The sequence below is a fragment of the Accipiter gentilis genome, chromosome Z, assembly GCF_929443795.1.
Source record: "Accipiter gentilis chromosome Z, bAccGen1.1, whole genome shotgun sequence".
Classification (NCBI taxonomy): Eukaryota; Metazoa; Chordata; class Aves; order Accipitriformes; family Accipitridae; genus Astur; species Astur gentilis.
In genome coordinates this window covers 33625507-33646710 of record NC_064919.1, presented here as the reverse complement: position 1 = coordinate 33646710, position 21204 = coordinate 33625507, and the positions used below count along the sequence as shown (strand labels likewise).

Sequence of the window (21204 nt, the reverse complement as noted above, 5' to 3'; positions counted from 1 at the left end):
TATTACCACTTGTTATTTAGTGGTCTTAGTCACTGAAAAAGAAAACTAGGTAAAATGTAGAAGTCTTCGACAGCTCTTGATACTTTCACTGCTGTGTGTTCCTTGTGGTTTTCTCTTTCTAGGCTTTAAATGCCTTTTATTGATGATTCAGGCTATCTAGGCTGACTTATGGTCTATTTCAATGCAATCTATTGTGTTATAGAGATGTGAGAAACAGAAACATCTCTGAATTTGCCTGTCTAACCTGGTTACATGCAACAACTTGTGTTGTGGGGCAGGCAGGTGGGCATTGTAATGTTCTACTACAGCTCTAAATTAGCACCCTGTTGTCTCTATGGACAAGAAGTATTTATTTCCTGGTGTAATTTAAGGCAACAGGCCTAAAATCTTGGGTTTGAACCATATATGATGAAAAATGCATTTTTTTCATTATTGTGACTAAAATCGGCAACTGTAGCTGCTTGCTTTAAACTCTTTTTGATGGAATGTATTAAACAACAGGCTTGTTAATTTACGGACAAAATAAGACAAGCAAAAGATCATGCTGTTCATGCCTTCCTTAGTCTGTAAATCCTAAATAGAAGCTCTTGCTTGGTAAGCTGCTTTATTGAAATTCTGATGTAAAGAATATGGCTGTACTGTAAAGTGGCTTGAAGAGTAATTTCTTCAATGGGTGCAATAATTAATATTATTCTAATGTATTCTAAATGTTTCTTTGGAGATATTTTAATCTTTACTTTTTTATTCCTATTTTCAGGGGAATTCAAATGGCATTGCTACTGTGGATGTTTCAGCAGGTTTTGTGGGACTAGAAAGCTATGTGGAGATACCAGCTATCTTCCTTACAGCATTTGCAACATATGCAGGACCTTTGCTTTGGGCCATTCATCTGCTGTGCTACTTGAGTTCTGAAGTTAGCAGGTAATCATGTTTTGAACTAAAGTAATGCTTCTCTGTGGGCTGCAGATATAAATACCATCCATGGAGTGTATACCTTTTCAAACAAATAGTTTTGTTCACATAATTTTTTTCCATGGAAGTTAGTTTTCTATTAGGAAAATGCATGTTCTTTTTTTGGTATGAGTTTGTATCACCTCACTCTTCCAGTTTCACTTTCTCTGCAGAAGTTTTGCACTGGGAATATATATGTATGTCTTACTAATTTTTTTCTTTTCTTAATGACTTCTCAGTTTGCTGTGCTAAATTACTTAAGATTTTATTACTTTCCGTTGTAACAGCATGTGCTGCCGAAAAACATTCTTCTTGGAACCTATTAAGCAGGACATCTGAGAAGCACTTTTTAAAGTAATAGAATAGAATTCAAACTTAACTAACTTGCTGTTCTTTCAATGTCTGTCCTTGTTTTGCATAGTGACATACAACATTTTATAAATAAACCAGATTTATTTTATTGTATGTTACTGGTTATTGCAGTCATTTGTAACTAAAATATTGGTACTTTTGGGTATCTTGTGTAGCGGATGGATTAATGTAAAATGAATTAGTGCATTTGGAATTTTAAGAAGACAGTTGGAAAATGCTTATGTAATGTTGAGTGTGCATGTAAAATCCAATTGGACTCTCCAATATTGCATTTAGCTCATCATCCTGGGCATTCAAACTGAGAGATGCAGTATGTTAAAATAGAGAGAAGTGTTGTAAATTCCGTATCGTATAATGCAAAAACTTGATATATTTTCACAGAAATAACATCTGACAGCGGCTAAATTCTTACCATCCAGAGTCTTTTCTCTGTTATCATGGAATATAAATGTAATTTTTTTTAATTTTTTTTTTTTAACGGGGAGCAAAATGTTACAGCAGGCTTGGCAGGTAGGATTTTAGACAGTGTTTAGTTTATCACAACTCTTTGCCTTATGCATTGTCATCCTCTGTAAACCTCTGACTTCCCTTTATGTACAGAGTGTCATCAGGTCTCATCCTGTCAGTGCTTTTTGTTTTCTGGCTTCTCTTCTCATTTCGCTTGTTTGTTTTAGGCTATACCTACACTGTGAACTTGTGTTGGCATGTGTGTGTTCATCAAAGTTGTAAGGAGATGGGATCCACAGATGAGCAAGCTGTGTAGGCTAGTGGAGGTTTCTGAACCAGGAAGGACCTGTTCTAACAGGCTAAATTCCTGCACAGTTATTTTGTCCATTGCGCTGTATTAACAGGCACCTTTAGCAGGCAGATTTATTATTCACCTTATTCACTGATTTGCCTGTCTGCCATATTGCTCTCTAAAGATGTCTAGCTCTCTACTTTATAATGCACTCCTTAGTGTAGATTGAGACTCAGTGTAGAACATAACCTCTTAGTCTAAGGTCAGCTACCTTGAAGTCATCTGTGGTCTTATTGATACTGTCAAAGTACTGGTCTTTATGTATAATGCCTCTGAAAACCAGCCTTTTCTGTGTTCATTCTGATTTTTTTTTTGCTTCAGGAGAAGTAGATGTAGAATACACTAATTATTGATGTCTGGATTTGTATAACGACAGAAACCCCTTTCTTGAATTTTCCTTCGTACCTGGTGTCTTCACACCAAACTCAGTTTTATCTCTGTGTTTCTAATGCTCCTCAGCTTAGCTTTAGTTACTGCTTTGCTCCTTCAGTACATCTTCCCAGTATCCAAGCTCTTCAAGTTTTCTCCATTCTTTCAACTCTCTTTAAAAAGAGTTACCATGTACATATAAAAAGCCCCACCTCTTGTCTTCTGGTACATGTGACCCATGACCCTGGGTATTACTTACCCTCTATTAATGTACTGTTTTTCCCAATTCCTTTATACCCCTGTGATGCTTTGTTTAAAATAGTGCTAGGTGGTTTCACTGGTCACATCCATGTTCTTGTGGTGTTGTGGTTTTTTAGCAGTCCCACTTTCCATTCTTCATTATTATAGTGTAGGTGCTTTGGAACTGGAGCTTTTTGCTTGTGCTTGGAGGACTCCAAGCACAGTGGAGTAGACCACCTCAGTGCCATTGTCTAGGGAGAGAGAGGGAAAGAAAAAGAGCTCCTGTAATGTTTTTAAAGAGCTGAAGTTTTAATGTTGTTTAAACCCTAGACTGCAGACTGTGATGAACACTAACATACAATGAAGAGAAAATTATACCATATATAGCATGTTTTTTGAAAGCTCTTCTAACAAAATAATAAAAAACTTTCAGTAACAAAATCTTTGAGAACCTACACTTGTTTAGTATTGTTTCAAATAATGTGTCTCTGTAGTAGTGTTGGTTGTTGTTCTGATGTTTTCTTGGTTGAATTTTTGCAGATTAAAAGCTCAGCTAGTAGTGTTGCCAGGTACAGTGCTGGTTTAAACTGCTCTCAAGTGGGTCGCTGTGACCTGTAATACCCACATCACTTATGTAAGTAGTTTCCATCAAGCAGCTTGTGTGTGTGGCCATTTTAAGGTTCATTTGGGTCAACTGGTAAGGTTGTTTGCTCTACGAAACAGTACGTAACTCTGGCCTGGAATCTCTGTAGCTGCTGGGACTTGTTTAAATTGGTATGTTGTGGTGCCTGGAACTTGGTCTGTATGCTTTTTATTTTACTCTTGTGTTCTGCTGTTGCTGGCCAAATGATTGTTTCATTACTTTGTCGTTATTCCTTGGAGCCAAATCTGAAACTTGCAGAAGGCAGAAGTTCAGCTGCTTCATGTGTTTTCTTAAATGTATGGGAGACTGACCTTTTAAAAAAAACTGCTGGATGCTTTAGAATGTTCTTTATAAAGGCTTCTGATTAACTGTTTTATAAGCAATATGCCTTGGTTAGTAAAATTCAAACCCTTTCCTTTTTTTATGTGGTCCTGGGTGCAAGATGAAGGTCCTTTCCCCACTTCCTCCAGATAGGAACGTCTGAAAGAATCCAACTGCCCTGGGTTTTTTTGGAGTATGTTGAGTGGGTCCTGTCAGATTGCCACAGGATGTTGCCAGGATTCCTGACACATCCTGGTAGAATCTTAGCTGGATGGATGTGCCCAGAACTGCTTAGCAGTGCCATTCTTAGCAAAGTCCCAGCATCCTGCAGCCTGTTTAGGCTGAGGAAGTTGACCTTGAGAGGGAGGCCTGACTTCAGTGCTGACTATCTTTGTTTATTCCAGCCACTTAGCAGAGCCCATGTAATTTATAGCTGCATCAGTTGGGCTGGCTTACCAGAGCTTCTTGCTGGAGTTCTTAGAAGCTGAGCTCCACTGAGGCATCACTTCCTAGGGGCAAGTACACATACATACCCTTCCCTCTCTCTGCACTTTGCATTTATGAAATCACTTGAGTCTGGAGTCCAACCCTCCTGTCCAAAGGAGGGTCAACCAGAGCAGGTTCCTCAGGGCCACATCTAGTTGTTTTTTTAGTATCTCCAAGGATGGACACTCCAGGGTCTCCTTAGGCAACCTGTTCCAGTGTATGACAACCCTTGCAGTAAAACAGTTGTTTTCTGATGTTTAAGGGGAGTTTGTTGTATTTCAGTTTGTGTCCATTGCCTTTCATCCTTTCACTGGGCACCACTGAAAAGAGTCTGGGTACAACTTCCTTACTTCTGCCCATCACATATTTATGAACATTGGTGAGATCCCTGCTGAGCCTTCTCTACTCAAGGCTAAACAATCCCAGCTGCCTCAGCCTCTCATTTTATGTCAGATGCTTCAATCCCTTCATAATTTTTGTGACCTTTCAGTTGACTTGCTCTAGTACATCCATGTCTGTCTTGTACTGGGGAGCCCAGAACTGGATCCAGAACCCCAGATTTGATCTCAGCACTGCTCAGCAGAGAGGAAAGATCACCTTTTTAATCTGCTGGCTCTACTTTTCCCACTACAGCCCTGGGTTGCCTTAAGGGAACATTGCTTGCTCACATTGAACTTGTTGTCCACCAGGAACAACTATGTCCTTCTCTGCCAAGCTGTTTTCCAGATGGTCAGCCCCAAGCCTGTCCTGGCGCATGGGTTTATTCTTCCCCAGGTGCAGGATTTGGCATCTCCCTTTGTTAAACATTGCGAGTTTCTTGTCAGCCCATTTCTTGAGCCTGTCGAGGTGCCTCTGAGTGGCAGCAGACCCATCTACTGTATCAACCACTCCTCCCAGTTTTGTATTGTGTGCACATGTGCTGAGGGGGCACTCTGTGATGTTGTCCAGGTCATTAATGAAGATGTTAAAGAAGTATCAGCCCCAGTGTCAAGCCCTGGGGTTGATCACTAGGGACTGGCCTCCAGGTGGACTTTGTGCTGCTGATCACAACCCTGTGAGCCTGGCATCTGAGCACTTCTCAGTCCTCCCCACTGTCCACGTTCCTGGTGGACAGTTCCTCCTGGACTGCATCCATTTACCTGTGAGAATGTTACAGGAGACAGTGTTAAAAGCCTCCTTGTGAGGTGAAGGTGCATTAGATACATATAGCCCACGTATCTTTGGCTGATGTGGGAAAAGGGAATAGAAGATAAGGAGGTTTTGAAATAACACATTTGCAGTGGAAATGTAGCTGGAACTCCTTAAACAATTTGCTTCCATCTGATCAAGAATGTGGAACTATAAAATATTCTCCTCATATGGAAAGGTAGATATGTTTCTAAAATAATTAAGTGGCATGTGATAGACAGTAACATGGATATTACTGCCTCTTTTAGTCCTTCAGGGTCTCCTAAAGAAAGTTGGCAGCTTAAATATGATGGGATTTTCACAGACAGAAATAGTAAGAAGTACTCTTTGGCTTTGGTTTCCATGGAAACTGTGCAATAACTCTTGAAACTATTTTTGAGACAGGGCGTACTGATTAAACTGATGCCTGAACTTAACCAAGTATTCTGTGTGTGATTTGCATAAATTCCAGAGAGCACCTGATTCATGTAAAGGGTAGTTTTTACAGTGAGTGCTCTATTGCTCTGATCTGAAGTAGAACTTTGGATTTTGGGATCCTTATGACTGGGAAAGGGGCCATGTTGTTGGACAGTCTGACCTATATTGTGTGACATCACTGTGCAGTACACTCCAGATGGCTTCAGTTTTCAAGCTCCTGCCCAAACAAAATTGTTATGTGGGTGACGTTCACAGTGTTGTGTAATTACCACTCTTCAGCTAGGCATCGGGATAGTTTTCAGATTACTTCCACACTGGAAACTGTGTTTTAATAAGTTTAATGAGTAATGTATCAGGGTGAACTGGTGGATGTTTCCTAGCATTAGAAGGTTGCATACTTATTGGCTTTTCTTCCTTAGTGATCAAAAGTTATAACAGTGCTTTTATGTTAGCAGATGGATTTCAGGTATTGAAAATGGAAGTTATGGCCAACAGGAGGGTGTTATAGTTGCAAAACTTTTAATGTTATGCCATGACTTTGTCAATGCAGAATGCCAGCACAGCAAACTTAAGTTTTGCTGTGAATTCTTTTATAAAGCTGATCACAACAGAATTAGGAAGGCATGCTAGCTAAAGGAATTTCAGCAGTTAACATCAGCTTTTGCCATCTTCGAACTAATGTGTTTGATTCATTAAGTCCCCCATTCACAACCCACGTTAATACATTAATCCTTTTTCCTTCTGACATAAACTGGACATGCAGTGAGTGTTTCAATATACCTTTTTTTTTTTTTTTTTGAGTCCCAGGTAGAAAGTGCAGCCCTCCTTAAAGATAAAGGAACAATCCAAACATTTTTCTCTGAACCCTTCATTATTTTACATAAATAGTTTTTGATTCTGATGGTTTCACTCCATTCTTTTTCCTGAGGTTAATTAAAGCTGAAAAAATGTTTGCAACTAAAAATATACTGCTGCTGTGCACTCTAGAATGCTAATACCTGTTATCTATTGTATTTGCCAGCAGTCCTGTTCTCTAAATAAAAAAATTAATAAAATGTATAGAAGAAGGTATCTACTTGTTCACTGATCTGCATGGAAATCTGGAATTGATTTTATAAAATTGGAATGGGGTTTTATTGCCACAAGCTGGAAGAGTATTTTACTCACTTAGGTATCTCCTGACATGTTGTCATTGCAGTGATGGCGGGAGATTTCTTTTAGACATCATTAGTGCTCTGTGATGGATACCTCTTCATTCATTCCTTTGCCATGCTGGTGAGACACTGACTTTTCCTATGAGGTTTCCTTCAGGCAGCCATGGCTCTTATTATTGGAAAGTATTTTCATAGTAGTGAAAAGTGATCCAGCAAAATAGGGTTGCCTGCAGTTGCCTCTACGTCATAAAAGAAAGACAAGTTGTTTCAAAGCAATTTGCAAAATAAATGTCATTGTCTTGCTCCAAGGACCAGCTATGCAGCTGTGTTTTAGGAGCTGAAACACTTTCTATGTAGGTGTTAAGGAAAGTTCTGTGCACAGAATTTATAAACCCATAGATGTAGGGTGGGGCAGGTTTTTTCGCTTTGTGTAGATAGAAGTAAGCATCTGAACAGATCTGGATTATGATCTAATTTTTGGTAGAGTTGGCATATGTAACATGAGGTTTGTTTTGTAGTAATGACTGATGACCCTAATTGAAAACCTGTGGTCCAGTGTGCTAGCTACTGCCCAAATGCATTGTAGAGTGGGCCATACAGCTTTTAAATGGTCTTATTGATGCTATGTAATGCCATTGCTATGAGATTTTTCTCACTGACAGAACTGCTGGCTTAGGTAGAGACCACTTTAAGTAAGCATGTAAGATACGCTTTTTAATTTTTAAGTGGTCTATCACTTTTTCTTTGTGGTTAATCTTGACTTGAAAGGAAAGAGTTCTGAAATGGTTTTTTATTTCTGCCCAAACTCTAATTTGAGGTTTTTATGGTTGCATTGTCTTCCTCCTCTTGCTCTTCTGGTGTTCATCTGACTTATGGAAGTATGCTCAGAAGCAAATAGCTGATTTGACTGCACAGCCTTCCAGTTCTCAGTGTATCTGTAGAGCTACAAGCTTCTTACTCTACCTAGAGTGCAGGTGTGCAGTATCAGTTTGCTGTACAAAAGGGTGTAGGATTTGACATTTATTCTTATTTGGAACCTCTGCATTGTGAGACAATATTTTTCTGCAATCCTGTATGGATAGATTTACAAATGCTGCTTACGCAAAAGAGTTCATTAAATTTAATACACACATAAGCTTATTGAATCTGTTAGGAGAATCAACGTTAATGACATTGGGCATGAGTAGCCTAGGGGACATCAATTTCAGGCAGAAATTTGGGGATCCAATGGTAAGCAAGCAGAATTTCTTCAAAGAATAATGACAATCAAGACAGGATATGCTAGCAGGACTCTAGAAAGACTTGAAAAGCCTCTGAAACTATGGAAAAAATAATGAAAGGAAGGTTGGTTAAGTTTTGTGTCTGTAAATAAACTTCTGGTAGTCTTTCCTATTGCTACTGAACCACGGCCATAGGAACTTAACAGAGGAAAGCTAACTTGCATCAGAGTTGCAGGATAGCAAGTGGTCATGTGGCATGTTAGTTTCAAAAATCATAGGCACTGGGGTGCAATAAAAGGAACTTTAGTAAATTCTGATGAAAGGGATTAGGTTTGTCTATACTGACATCTAAGTTAGTTATGGACATTGATTAGTTCACACAGCTGTTAGTAGGGAAATGACCCTGAAGCTTGGTGCTGCTCTAAAATGAAATTATACTTTCCTGAGTGCTTCCTCTCTATCTCTGACTCACTGTCCCTCATTCTTTCTTGCTTGCTATCCCTCTCTCTCACTTACTTGGTATCATTCTCTACCTTGCTCAGTATCCTCCCCATTCCTCTCTTTCTTCTGCTCTTCCCTCACACACACCTCACGCCCCATACCCCAGCTTCTCTTCTCTCTTGGACACACTTTACACCGCTTTGATGTGCTTTGCTTCTCACGTGCATGTGCTTTGCCCCTCTCCCTCTCACACTTGCCTCCTCTCTTATGTGCTTTCTGTCTTGTCACAAAAATTTGCAACTGACCCATGCCAACTGAGGAGAGAGGTGAGGAGGCAAAGTATAGAATTACATGAGTAAGTATTTATTCATGTGCATGAGGTGTCCCAGCCAAACTGGGGCACCCTGAATGTGGTTTCACACAGGGTTCTTATACCTTTTTTCATGCTTCTCTGTTGTTATCCTTGTCTCTCTGTCTCTCGCTGTCTTGCTACACACCTGTGCCCTGCCACCCCCTGGCTATTCCCCTCTCTCTCACTTCCCCACCCTCTCTCAGATGCTTCCCCACCTCATGCACTTCTCCCATCTCTCATGCCTGGGCTTTCATCATCTCTCAGGCGTGGATGCTCCCCGTCTCTTTTGTGTGCAGGCCTTTCCCACCACTCACCTGTGTGCTTCCTACCTCCCATGCATGTGCTTCCCCTCCTTGCACATGCTTACTTCTCTTTCACGGGCTTCCCCACTCTTGTGCTCTCCTCCCCCATGTGCTTCTGTCCTTCTTGTTCTTCTTTCCCTTTGCAAGCATGCTTCGCCCGTCTCGTGCTTCCCCATGCGCTTTCCTCCTCACGCTCTTCCTCCCTCACACTGCACCCCCTCACAATCCCTGATCATGCTTTTCCTCTCTCCCTGTTGTGCTTTCTCCATCTCACACATGCATTTTCCCTGCCTTGTGTGTACTCTCTCCCCTCCTTGCACACACTTCCACCTTCACTTACATGCTTCTCCCCTTCTCATACATGCTTCCACCTTCTGTCACACACTTCTCCCCTTCTCGCATGTGCTGCCACCTTCTCTCACATGCCTCTCTCCCTCTCTCATGCCTGCTTCCCTCTCCTTTGTGCTCTTCCCCTGGCTGGCACACTTCCATCTCTTTTGTGTGTTCCTCCCTTCCTTTGTCTGTTCCCCTCTCACACACTTGCCCCTCAGTCTTCACACTCTACCCTCCATATGCTTCCCTGTCTCACACATGCACTTTCCTCCTTGCACATGCAATTTCTCCCTCTCACATGTGTGCTTCTCCTCACAAATGCTCTCCCTCTCTCACTTGAATGTACTTTGTCTCTCCATTGCTTGCTTGCTTTCTTGTGCACTTCTGTGTGTCTTCATCTTGCATGTCCTTCTGTCTCTTGCTTTTCCTTCTGTCCTCCTTTCCCTTCTGTACATTTTCTCCTTTCTTGCGTGCTTTCCCATGTCTCACACTTTTTCCATCTCTCTCACACACACTCAAATTCCTACAAATTCAAGTTCCTTGCATTTTCCCTCTGTCACACATTTCAATCTCTTACCTGGGTCCTCCTCCTCTCTCATGCCTTCCCTCTCTCACATGGCTTTTCTTTCTCTTGTACTTCCCTCCTTCATTCTCTCTTTGCTTCTTTGTCTCTTAATTTCCCTCTCCTTTTTATGCTTTCTAGTTCCTGACAGACTTCTTTCTTGCCTGCACCTTCCCTCTCTTAAGCTTGCAGTTTCTCACTTGTGCTTTCTCCTCACTTACTCTCTGTCCCTTCTATCTGTAGAGTTTTTCCTCTCAATCTGTAAAGCTTCCCCTAACCATACTTGGCTTTCTGCTTGTCTCCGACCTGCTTTTCCTCCCTCTTAGAGTTGCATTTTGCCTCATTTGGGCATTTCCCATCTCTTGGATGCACTTTACCTCTGTCTTTCAGGCTTTCTTGAGTCGCTCCTCTCTTCCCATCTCACATTCCTCATCCTGAGGCTTCCCCTCTTTCTCTCTCCACTTGTATTTTTCTCTCTCTGACTCTCTTTTCCTGTGTGCCTTTTCCCTTTCTCTCTGATGTGCTTTGCCTGTCCATCATGTATATTCTTATCAACGGTCTGGACGAGGAGATCGAGTGCGCCCTCAGTCAGTTTGCAGGTGACACCGAGTTGGGCAGGAATGTTGATCTGCTTGAGGGTAGGAAGGGTCTACAGAGGTATCTGGACAGGCTGGATTGATGGGCTGAGGCCAATTGTATGAGGTTCAACAAGGCCAAGTGCTGGGTCCTGCACTTGGGTCACAACAACCCCATGCAATGCTATAGGCTTGGGGAAGAGTGGCTGGAAAGCTGCCTGGTCGAGAAGGACCTGGGGGTGTTGGTTGGCAGCCAGCTGAATATGAGCCAGCAGTGTGCCCAGGTGGCCAAGAAGGCCAATAGTATCCTGACTTGTATCAGAAATAGTGTGGCCAGCAGGACTAGGGAAGTGATCATCCCCCTGTATTTGGCACTGGTGAGGCTGCACCTCGAATACTTTGTTCAGTTTTGGGCCCCTCGCTGCAAGAAAGATATTGAAGTGCTGGATCATGTCCAAAGGTCAATGAAATTGGTGAAGGCTCTAGTGAACAAGTCTTACAAGGAATGGCTGAAGGAACTGGGGCTGCCTAGTCTGGAGAAAAGAAGGCTGAGGGGAGACCTTATCACTCTCTACAACTACCTGAAAGGAGGTAGCGAGGTGGGTGTTGTTGGTGTCTTCTCCCAAGTAACAAGTGATAGAATGAGAGAAAACAGCCTCAAGTTGTGCCAGGGGAGGTTTAGATTGGATATTAGGAAGACTTTCTTCACCGAAATGGTTGTCAAGCTCTAGAACAGACTGCCCAGGGAAGTGGTTGAGTCACCATCCCTGGAGGTATTTAAAAGATGTGTATACATGGCACTTAGGGACATGGTTTAGTGGTGGACTTGGTCGTGTTAGGTTAATGGTTGGACTTGATGATCTTAAGGGTCTTTTCTGGCCCAAATGTTTCTATGTGCTGTGCCTCTTGCATGTATGTTTCCTCTCTTATGCTTTCTCTGCTCCCAGTATCGGGGGTGCATTTCTTCTGCATGTTTTGGCTCTCCTGCATTTCACCTGTCTTACATGCTGTGCCTCTCTCATGCTTTTTTCTTCTACTTCCCTACTTCCCTATCTCATTCTGTCACTTTGGCCCTTGGACATGCTTGTGCACTTTCTTCCACTCACGTGCTTCCCCTTCTTGCATGCACTTTCCCCCTTTTGCATGCTGCTTCCCCCTCATGTGCATTTCTGTCCTTCATGCATGTTGTCTTTCTCATGTGCATGTTGCCTCTCTGACACAGTGTGCCTTTTGTGTGTGCTTTACCTTTCATGTGCTTTGCCTCTCTCACACACATATGCTTTGCCTCTCTCATGTATGCATGCATGCTTTCTCTCACTCTCACTCCTCAGTCTCTTCAGCTCATGCTTTACCTCTTGTGCACATGCTTTGCCACTTGTTCCCTCTCTCATATGCACTTTGCTGCTTTGTCTTATGTGCTTTGCTGCTGTTGTGTCAATCCAGGCACTTTGCTCTCTCATTTTCTCTTGCCTTCCTGTTTAACATTCTTTCCTGCCCTCTCATGCATTTCCATCTCACAGTTTTCTCTCTTATTTGCACTTTTCCTCACTTAAGCTTTCAGTCTTTCTACTATACCCCTCTGTCTCGCTTGCTATCCCACCCTGTCTTGCTATACAACTCTCTCTCTTGCCCTCTCTCCCTCCATCTCAATCACACCCCCAACTATTCCTCTGTCTCAAACTTGTCTCACTCTCAGTTTCTTTCTTCCTGCCTCCCCCCCGAGCTCTCTCTGTCGCCAGCTCTCTCTGTCCTCTCCCTTTTTGCTTCCTCTCTTCCAGACATGTTTTGCCTCTGTTCCTCACACACTTTGCTTCTTACATGTCTTTTTTTCTCTTGTGCTTGCCTTTTTCATTCTCCCTTGCCTTGTCTCTCTCACTTGCTCCATCCCTCACATGCTTTTCCATCTCTGACACATTCTTGCACGCACTTTTTCTCTTGCTGGTGCTTTCAGTCCCTCATTTGTGCTTTCCCTCCACTGTTTGCTATTTCCCTGTTACTCCCTATCCCTCCTTCTCGCTCTTGGTATTGGTCTCCCCTCCGCTCCCCGCCCCTGCTACCCATCTCTCTCTTGGGCTTTCCCAATGTCTCAAATGTGCTCTCTTTTCCCCTCACAAATTACCCCTCAATCTCACTCTTACGTTCTTTTTCTCTGTTTTGCTTCTGCCTCTTTGTCTCTGCCTTTCTCTGTACTCCCTATCTCTGTCTTTCAATTTATCTCTCTTCCTCAGACATGCATCCCCTATTTGCAATCTGCTTTCTTGCTGTCTCAGTTTCCTCCATCCCTCCAACCTTTCCCTCTCTCGGTCATGTTCTGCCTCTCTCGCGGACACTCTGTCTTTCAGATGTGCTTTCCCTCTCATTTTGATCAGCTTTCTCTGTCACAGGCCTTTCCCCTCTCTGACAAATCTTAAATACATGTTTCCGCTCTGACGTAGTTTGCCTCTCACACGTGCTTCGCCTCTCTCTTGGTTTCCTTATCTCTCATGTTCTTGTGAGCATTTGCACTCTTGCATATTTTTCTATTTTCTATTTCTTCCCTGTTCCCCACTTCTGCCCGTCTCCCTGTTGCTTTCTCTTTCCCTTGCTCTCACTTTCCCTATGTATGTCTCTCTCTCCTCCCCTTCTCCCTTCAAATTTTCCTTCTTTCTCAGACATGCTTTCCTTCTCTCAGATATGCTTTCTCTCTTTCTATAATATGTTTCTGCTTTTGCAGTTTTCCTCTTTTGCTTGCGCTTTCCCACTTGTGCTTTCTTTTACTTGTGCTTTTCTTCCCTCTCTCTTTTGCTATTCCTTGCTATCTGTTGCTGTCCATCTCTCACATTTCCCTTTTCTCTTGCCTTCCCTCTCCCTCTCGTCTTTATTGTTCCCTTTTGCCCTCACCCTTTCACTCCCCGCCCTCTGTCCTGTGCCCTTCCCACCCACCTTGTTTTGCCTGCTTTTCTGTCTTCACCCACCTTGCCCCCTGCCCCCTTTTCCCTTGGACTGTCTTTGCCTGTGTCTCACATGCTATTCCATCTCTGACAGTTTTCCTCTTTTTACACGTACTTCGCCTGTCATGCTTGAAGTTTCTTGCCTGCGCTCTTGCACTGTTGTTCACTATTTCACTCTCAATTGCTCACTTCCTCCCTCTGTTGTTTTCCCTCTCCTCAGCTTTCCAGTTGTCTCAGACATGTTTTCCCTCTCTTTTGAATGTGCTTTGCCATTCTCTTGGATGTGCTTTCCCTGGTGCATGTGCTTCTCTTCTCCTCCTTGCTTTCCTTGTCTCCTTTGTGGGCTGTGCTCACACTCAGTAGCACATCCTTTAGCATGTTTCTTTGTCATGGTCTCTTGCTTTCTCCCTGTCTTGCGTGCTTGCTTTCCTCTCTTCCATGCACTCTCCAGCTTGCTTACTTTTCTATGTGTTCTTTCTTCCTCTTTCTTGTGCTGCCTCTATTTCATGCTGCACTTCTCTCTGACACAGCTTTCCTTTGTATTGCTTCACCTCGCGCATGGTTTGTCTCTCTCATATGTGATTTGCCTCTGTAAGAGTGTGTTGTCCCCCCCCATGCACTTTCCTTCTCTCGCCCCACTGCCCCTTGCTTGTCTTCTCTCTTGGACACACTCTCTCCCGTCTCATTTTTCCTGTCTCTTGCACTTTCCTCTCTTGTTCTGCCTCACTTTCCCTCTCCCTCTTTCACTTTGCCACTCTGTCTTCTGTTTTCCCTTGCATGCTTTTCCATCTCTGAAACATTTCCTTTCTTGCATGCACTTTCCCAATTTATGCTTTCAGTCTGTCCTCATGCTTTCTCCTCTCTGTGGCTCATTATCCCTCTCTCTCTTGCACACTACACTCCCCATTATCCCAGTCTCCTTCTGATGCATTTCGTGCTCTCATGCATGCTTTGACTCTTTCATTCTTCCCTTTTGTCTGCTGTGTGCTTTGTCTCTTTTGTGTATTTCTTTTTTCTCTTGTGTTTCCCTCTCTCACTCTTTTGCTTTCCCATTCTCTCTTTCCTCATCTTGCATGCTTTCTCCCTGTTGTACAATTTTCATCTCTCCTGCCTGCAGTTTTCCTTTTGCTCATGCTTCCTGTGCCTTGTGATTTTCCTCCCATTCTTGTGGTAGTCCTTGCTAACTCTTACTATCCATCTCTTTCTCTTGCTTCCCCCTTCACTTCTTACCCTCTTCCCCTTTCCCCCCACTCCTTTCTTTCTCTCCCTCTCGATTTACTTTTCTTCTGTTTTCCCTCTCTACCCCTTTTGTTTTCACCTCTCCCTCTCACTATCCCTATTTGCCCTCTCTGTCTCTGACACACTTTTCCTCTGTATTATTTTTCCTCTCTCTTGCATACTTTCTGTCACCTGCTTTCTTCTCTCTTGGTCTTCCCTCTTACGGGTGCCCTTTCCCTGTCACATGCACTTTGCATCTCTCTGTAGTTTCACAGTCTTGCATGTTTCTTCTTTCTCTTGCGCTTGCTTCTCCCTCTCTCCCCCCCTCTCTAGCATGCTTTCTCTCTGTTGCACAATCCCTTTCTCTCCTGCTTGTACTTTCCCTCACTTATACTGTCTGTTGTGTTTTTCCTCCCCCCCCTTTTTTTGTTATCCCTAGCTGTCACTATCCTTCTTTCTCAATTCCTTTCTTTCTCTCACTTTCCCTCTCAATCTCTTGTTCCTCTTTCCTTTCCCCCTTTTGCCTCACTCTGTCCCCACCTCCACCCTCCCGTCTCCCCCTGTCTCTTTTCACCCTCCTTGCTTTTGCTCTTTCTCAAACACTTTCCTCTTTCACTCTCACGTGCTTTCCCTTTTGTCTTAAGCTTTTTACCTCTCACATGGTTTCTCTCATGTCCTTTGTCCCTCTCTCACGTTTTGACTCTCTTGTGTGCTTTTGCTTTCTCTTGCACTTCCCTCTCATCACTCTTACTTTCTAGTTCTCTCTTTCTCGTGCCTTTCCATCTCTGACACATTTTTCTACTTTCTTGTCTGAACTTTCCCTCTTGCTCATGCTGTCAGTTTCTTGCTTATGCTTTTCCTACTTCTGTTGCTTGCTGTCTCTCTTTCTATTGCTTGCTATCCCTATTTCTCTTTCCATCCGTCTCTCTTTCCCTTGCTACTCTTCCCTCTTTGTTTCTTTTGCTTTCCCATTGCCTTAGGCATGTTTCCTCCCTCTCTCCCATGTGTTTGCTCTCCCCTCTCTCCCCAGATTTCTCTCTCAAGCTTTCACCCTGTCTTGGTCACGGTGTCTGACATGCTTAATGTCTTGCATGCACTTTGCCTCTCTTGTGCACATGCTTTGCCTCTTTCAGATGCTTACCTGCTCTTGTGGATTTGCCTTTTTTGCTTTGCCTCTCTTACATGCTGTTGCACTCTCTAGTGTACTTCCCCTCTCTCTGATGTGATTTCCTGCTTGCCTGGTGCTTCCCTGATGTGAATTCCCTCTTGCTTGTGCTTTCAGTCTCTTAGTTGTGCTTTCCTTCTCTCTATCATGCTACCGCTCTGTATCTCTTGCCACCTTCTCTCTGTTTCCCTCTCTCTTTCTGCCTCTCCCCATCCCTCTTCTTTTTCGTCCCTCTTCCCCCCCACAGTTCTCTTCTTTCCCCACCCCCTTACTTTCTCTCTCTCACACACTTCGCTTCTCTGTCATTCCACTTGCATGTCTCTCTCCCCTGCTTTGCATCTGTCACATTATTGCTTTTTCTCAGACATGTTTTACCTCCCTCTTTCTAGTGCTTTCCTGCTTACATTCACTTTGCCTCTGTCTCTTGTTTGCCATATCTCCCATGTGCTTTTGCTGTCTTGTATGTTTATTCTTTCTCATGTGCTTCCCTCTCTCCATGTCAGTTGCTGTCAACTTCTTTATCTTGCATTCCCCCTCTCTCATGTGCTTCCTGCCTCTCACACAATTCTCCTCTCTTTTGATTGCAGTTTTCCTCTTGCTTGCATGTTTACTTGTGCTTTTCCTCCCTCCACCTCCTGCTATCCTTGTGTTACTTTGCCTCTTTCCCTCTTCTCCACCTCTCCTGCTTTTTTCTCTCACACTCTTCCTCTCTGTCTCTCTCAGACATGTATTTCCTCCATATTGCTTTCCTTCTCTCTCTCATGCACTTTCCTACTCCCATGTCTCACACAGTTTGCCTCTTTCACCTGCTTTGCCCTTCTGATGTGTGGCTTGCCTCTGTTCCTCTGTCACCTAGTTTGCCTTGGTCTCTCTTGCACATGGTTTACCACTCATATGCTTTCTCCTTCCGACTTGCATTCCCTCATGCTCTTTCACACTTTCCCTCTCTCTTATGTGCTCTTCCCTCTCAGGTGCTTTCCCTTCCTCCCACAGGCTTTCCTTGCATAGGCTTCCCTTGCATAGGCTTCCCTTGTACTTTTCCTCTTTCTGTCATGCCCTCTGGCACACCCCGTGCCTGTCTCTCTCAACAGCTTCCCACCCCCCCACCCCGCACACAGTCTCTCTCATGTGCTTTCCCTCTCGTGTGAATTTTGCCTCTCTTTAATGCTTTCCTGATCTCTCATGTGCTTTTCATTGCTTGCTGTTTTAATTCTCTCGCACTCCCGGCCCTGTCTCTCAACTACCCCTCCTTTCTGTGTCTTTCTCCCTCTCTTGCATGCTTTCTCTCATACAATTTCCCTTCTTGTGGACGCTTTCCATCTTACTCATGCTTTCTGTCTTTTACTAGTGTAATTCATCACTTTCGTGTACTGTCTCTGTTGCTATCCATCTCTTGCTTCCTCTTTTTCTCTTGCTTTCCCTCTCTTATCCCATTACTTCTTGTTGCTATCAGTTGCCCCTTCCCCCTCTCTCCCTTCAACTGCCACCCCCCTCATCTCTGTCACTTTCCCTCTCTCCCTCACACACTTTCTCACTCAGTGTCAAAGGGTTTGCCTCTCTCACCTACTGTACCCCTCTCTGTTGTGTGCTTCTGCATGTCATGTGGTTTGCCTCTCTTGTGCTTTCCCCTGCACTCTTACGCACTCCCCCCATCTTCCCTCTCACTGTCATCTTTCCTTCTCTTGCATGCTTGTTCTTTCTCTTGTGCTTTACTGTTTCCCTTTTTTTCTCATGTTGTCTCTTCCTCTCTTGCTGACCACCTCTTGCATGCTTTCCTACCTTTCTCACACTTCTCTTTCTTGCATGCTCTTTCTCTCTCACTCATGCTTTCAGTCTCCTGCCAATGCTTTCCCTCTCTAGCTTGCTACCCCCTACTCTCTTGCTCTCTTTCCCTCTCTCATTTTCTATCCCTCGCACTTTCTCTAGCTTTTCCTGTCTTCCTGTATGTTTCCCTCTCTGTCATATGCCCTTTCCAACTGTCTTGGATGTTCATGCCCTCTCTCTTGAATATGTATTCCCTCTCTCCTGGATGTGCTTTGCTCCCCTCCGCCCCTCTCCACCCCTTGCTTTCCATATATCTCTTGTGTGCCTTCACTCTTGTGTGCATCTTCTCTCTCTTGCACACCCCCCTCTCTCTGTGTCACTCTGCTCTTCTCCCCCTCTCTTGCATGCTCTTCCAGACACACAATTTTCCTCTCTTGTGTTTTGCACTCTCTCACTCCCACTGTCAGTTTCTTGTGTTCTTTTCCTCCCTCTGTCTCATGCCATCCCTTGCAATCTCTCATTATCGCCCCTCTTGCTTTTCCTTCCTCTTGTTTTCCCTCTCTATTTTCCTGTTCCCTTCCCTCCCTCTCTCCCTCACCTCATCGCCGTCTTTCCCTCTCTCTGACACATATTTTCTCTGTTAGTTTCCCTTTCTCACACACTTCCCCCTTCATTCACATGCTTTTCCTCTCTCTGCTGTCCGCCCCCCCCCCCCCCGCCTTCTTGCATATGCTTTCTCCAGCACTCCCTTTTCTCACTCTCTCCATCTTTCTCTCTCTTACAGCCCCACCCCCCGGTTTCCTCCCTCTCTCCACTGTCTCAAGCACCCCCACCTGCCTCCATGTGGTTTTCATCTCTCTAATGAGCTTTCTTACCCCACCCCCTCAGTCCTCGCCCCCCCCTTCCAGCCTCTCCCTGAGCCTTCCACCCATCTCTGCTTTCCAACTCTCTTGCATGCTTTCCAGTTCTCTCATGCACTTTCCCTCATTCACATCTTTCTCATGGTTTTCCCTCTCTTTCTCCTTCACTTTCCTCTCTTCTGATTTCCTTCCCCTTCTTGCATGCTTTTCCACCCCTCACACCCTTTTCCTCTCTTGCTTGCACTTTTCCTCCTGCACGTGCTTTCAGTCTCTTGCTCAGAACCCCTCTGCCCTGTTCCCTCTCTGCTGCTGTCCCTCCATTCACATTCTCTCCCTCCCCTCTCCCTGCCCCATGTTCTCTCTCCTCAACAATTCCTCTCTTGCTGGTCTTCCCTCTTTACCTCTGCCTCTCTCTTCTCACCTTCTCTGACTGTTCCTGCCCTCTCTTCCCTGCCCCCTGCTCCTCTATCTCCCTCTCTCTTGCTTTCACCTGCCCCCTCACTCCCCTTCCCCCCTCCCGCCCCCCCCCCCCCCCGTCTTGGAAGGTGTTCGAGGTCTCTTTCACGTGCTTCCCCACTCTCTCTTCCCCCATCTTCCTCATGCTCTTTCCTGTCTCGTTCTCTCTTGCTTTGCTCTCTTGCAGTTTTCTCCCCCTCTTGCATGCTTTTCCAACTCTCACTTGCACTTTACCTCTTGAACATTCTTTCAGTCTGTTGCTTGCTCTTTCTTTGTGTCTCTTGCTCACTAGCACTCATCATCTGTCTTACTAGTCCTCTCTCTCCCTCCCCCCATCTGACGTGCAGAAAACAGTCTCCACAATCAGTGAGATTGTAAAGTATGTATGTTCATTCAGTGCAGGGCAGCATGGGGGGATAGTCCCACCAAAGTCGTGTGTGCCTGATTTGGCAGTTCGCTTTAAATTTATACAGTGAAGTTTTACATATACATAGAGTTTCGCAATACGCCTATACATAGGCATTACCTATCCCCGCTTTATATTAAAATTAGCTCTAGGAATTCATTTCCATAGTCTCCTCTCAACCGCGCTTGCGCAGTGCCTCCTTATGGTGGTTGTCTGGTGGTCGTGAAGATGAAGGCTGTATGTCTTCTCCATGGTGAACTCTTAACCTTCTGTTCCTGCGCAGACTCAGTTGTCCCTTGGCATTTATCCAGATCACAAGGCTGGTCTTGGCTGGTTCTTGGAGTCGACTGCTGCTTCTTATCAGGGTCTATCTCCTGTCCCAGCCAGCCTCAACAATGCAATCGTTAAACATCACTTCTCATCCCCTTGGGCCATGTCTACCTCTATTGAAACTTCTTTAACTTCATTATAGCTAGATAATTATTAAACAATTCCTATCTACATTCATATATCTACTATATCTAGTAAGGTTCCTTTGGTTCCCCATCTCACCATCCTTCGCTGTATTTCAGTCCCTCATTTTGTCTTGTTGCCCTCTCACCTTCCTCCTCAAGTATTCCCCCATTTCCTCTCTCCCCAACACTCCCTCTCTTGCTTCCCCTCTGTTTCCCCCTCTCCCTGCTCCCCCACCCCATTTTCCTCCCTTGCAGGCAGCCTTTTCCTCTGTTTCTCATATGCTTTTGCACTCTGTTGTACACAGTTTCTGTCAGTTTCACATGCTGCCCCCTGCTCCCCCTCCTACTGTCTGTCTCCTGGTCACTCCCTCTGTCTTCGAGTCCCTCCACTCTTCACTCTTCCCTCTCACTGCCCCCCCTGCTTTGTCCCTCTCCCTCTCTCTCTGGCTCTCCCTCCTCTCCTGCCCCAGCTGGCCCTCTGGCTACCCCATCAGTCCTGCCCTTGTTCTGACCTTCCCTCTCTCTTTGGTTGCCCCCTTATCAATGCCACCCTCCTTGCTGTCCCCATACTCTCCCCGCCATGTCTCCCTGTCCCTCTGTCTTGCTTGCTGTTCCCATCTTTCTCACTTGCTGCCCCTATCCCCACACTGTCCTTCCATCTCTTTAGCTGTTCTTCCATCTCCCTGTGTCTCTCTCTGTCTCGTGACCCCATCTTTCTCACTGTTGACGCCTCTCTGTCCCTTTGTTTCTCTTGCTGCCCTTGCTGTTCCTTTCACTTGCACGGTGTCCCTTCTCCCTCTCGCTGTATCCTTTCTTCTCTCCCTTTCAGTGTCCTGCCCCCCTCCCCCTTCAGTCGCTCCCTACTCTTGCTGTCTGTCTATCCCTCTCACTCTTTTCCTCCCACTGTCTCTCCTGGTCTTCTCTCCCCATCCCCAGCTGTCACTCACTCTCTCCCCTTGCTGTACCTCTCTCTCTTTCCCTCTCACTGCCCCTACTGATCTCCCTCCACCTCACTGTTCCTTATATTCTCCCTGTCTTGCTCCCCACCTCTCCTCTCTGTGTCTCCGTTGTCCCTACATCTCTTTATCTCTCTCTCTCACTGCCCCTACATGTCTTTCATGCTTACTGTCCTTGCCCCTTTCTCATAAATTCCACACATTTACACCCTTTCTCTCTCATCTATCACTCTCCCTTTGTCTGTCTCTCTCATGTTCCCTCTTTTGCA

The 21204-nt window shown here is 44.6% G+C and overlaps 1 protein-coding gene across 6 annotated transcripts in view; it reads left to right on the top strand.

Annotated features, from left to right (window-relative positions):
- The window catches only part of PIGG (phosphatidylinositol glycan anchor biosynthesis class G), a 101798-nt gene that overhangs the window by 53060 nt on the left and 27534 nt on the right, over window positions 1–21204 (top strand). For 5 of the 6 annotated variants that reach the window (XR_007505159.1, XM_049796309.1, XM_049796307.1 and 2 more), the window contains one exon: window positions 758–921. Coding sequence is in view for 5 of the 6 variants with exons in the window: in XM_049796309.1 (XP_049652266.1) it covers window positions 758–921 (164 nt within the window). In the remaining variant the exon portion in view is untranslated. Of the gene's footprint in view, window positions 1–757; window positions 922–3271; window positions 3371–21204 lie in introns of those variants that run through there. The other variant, XM_049796308.1, reaches the window with a different exon arrangement.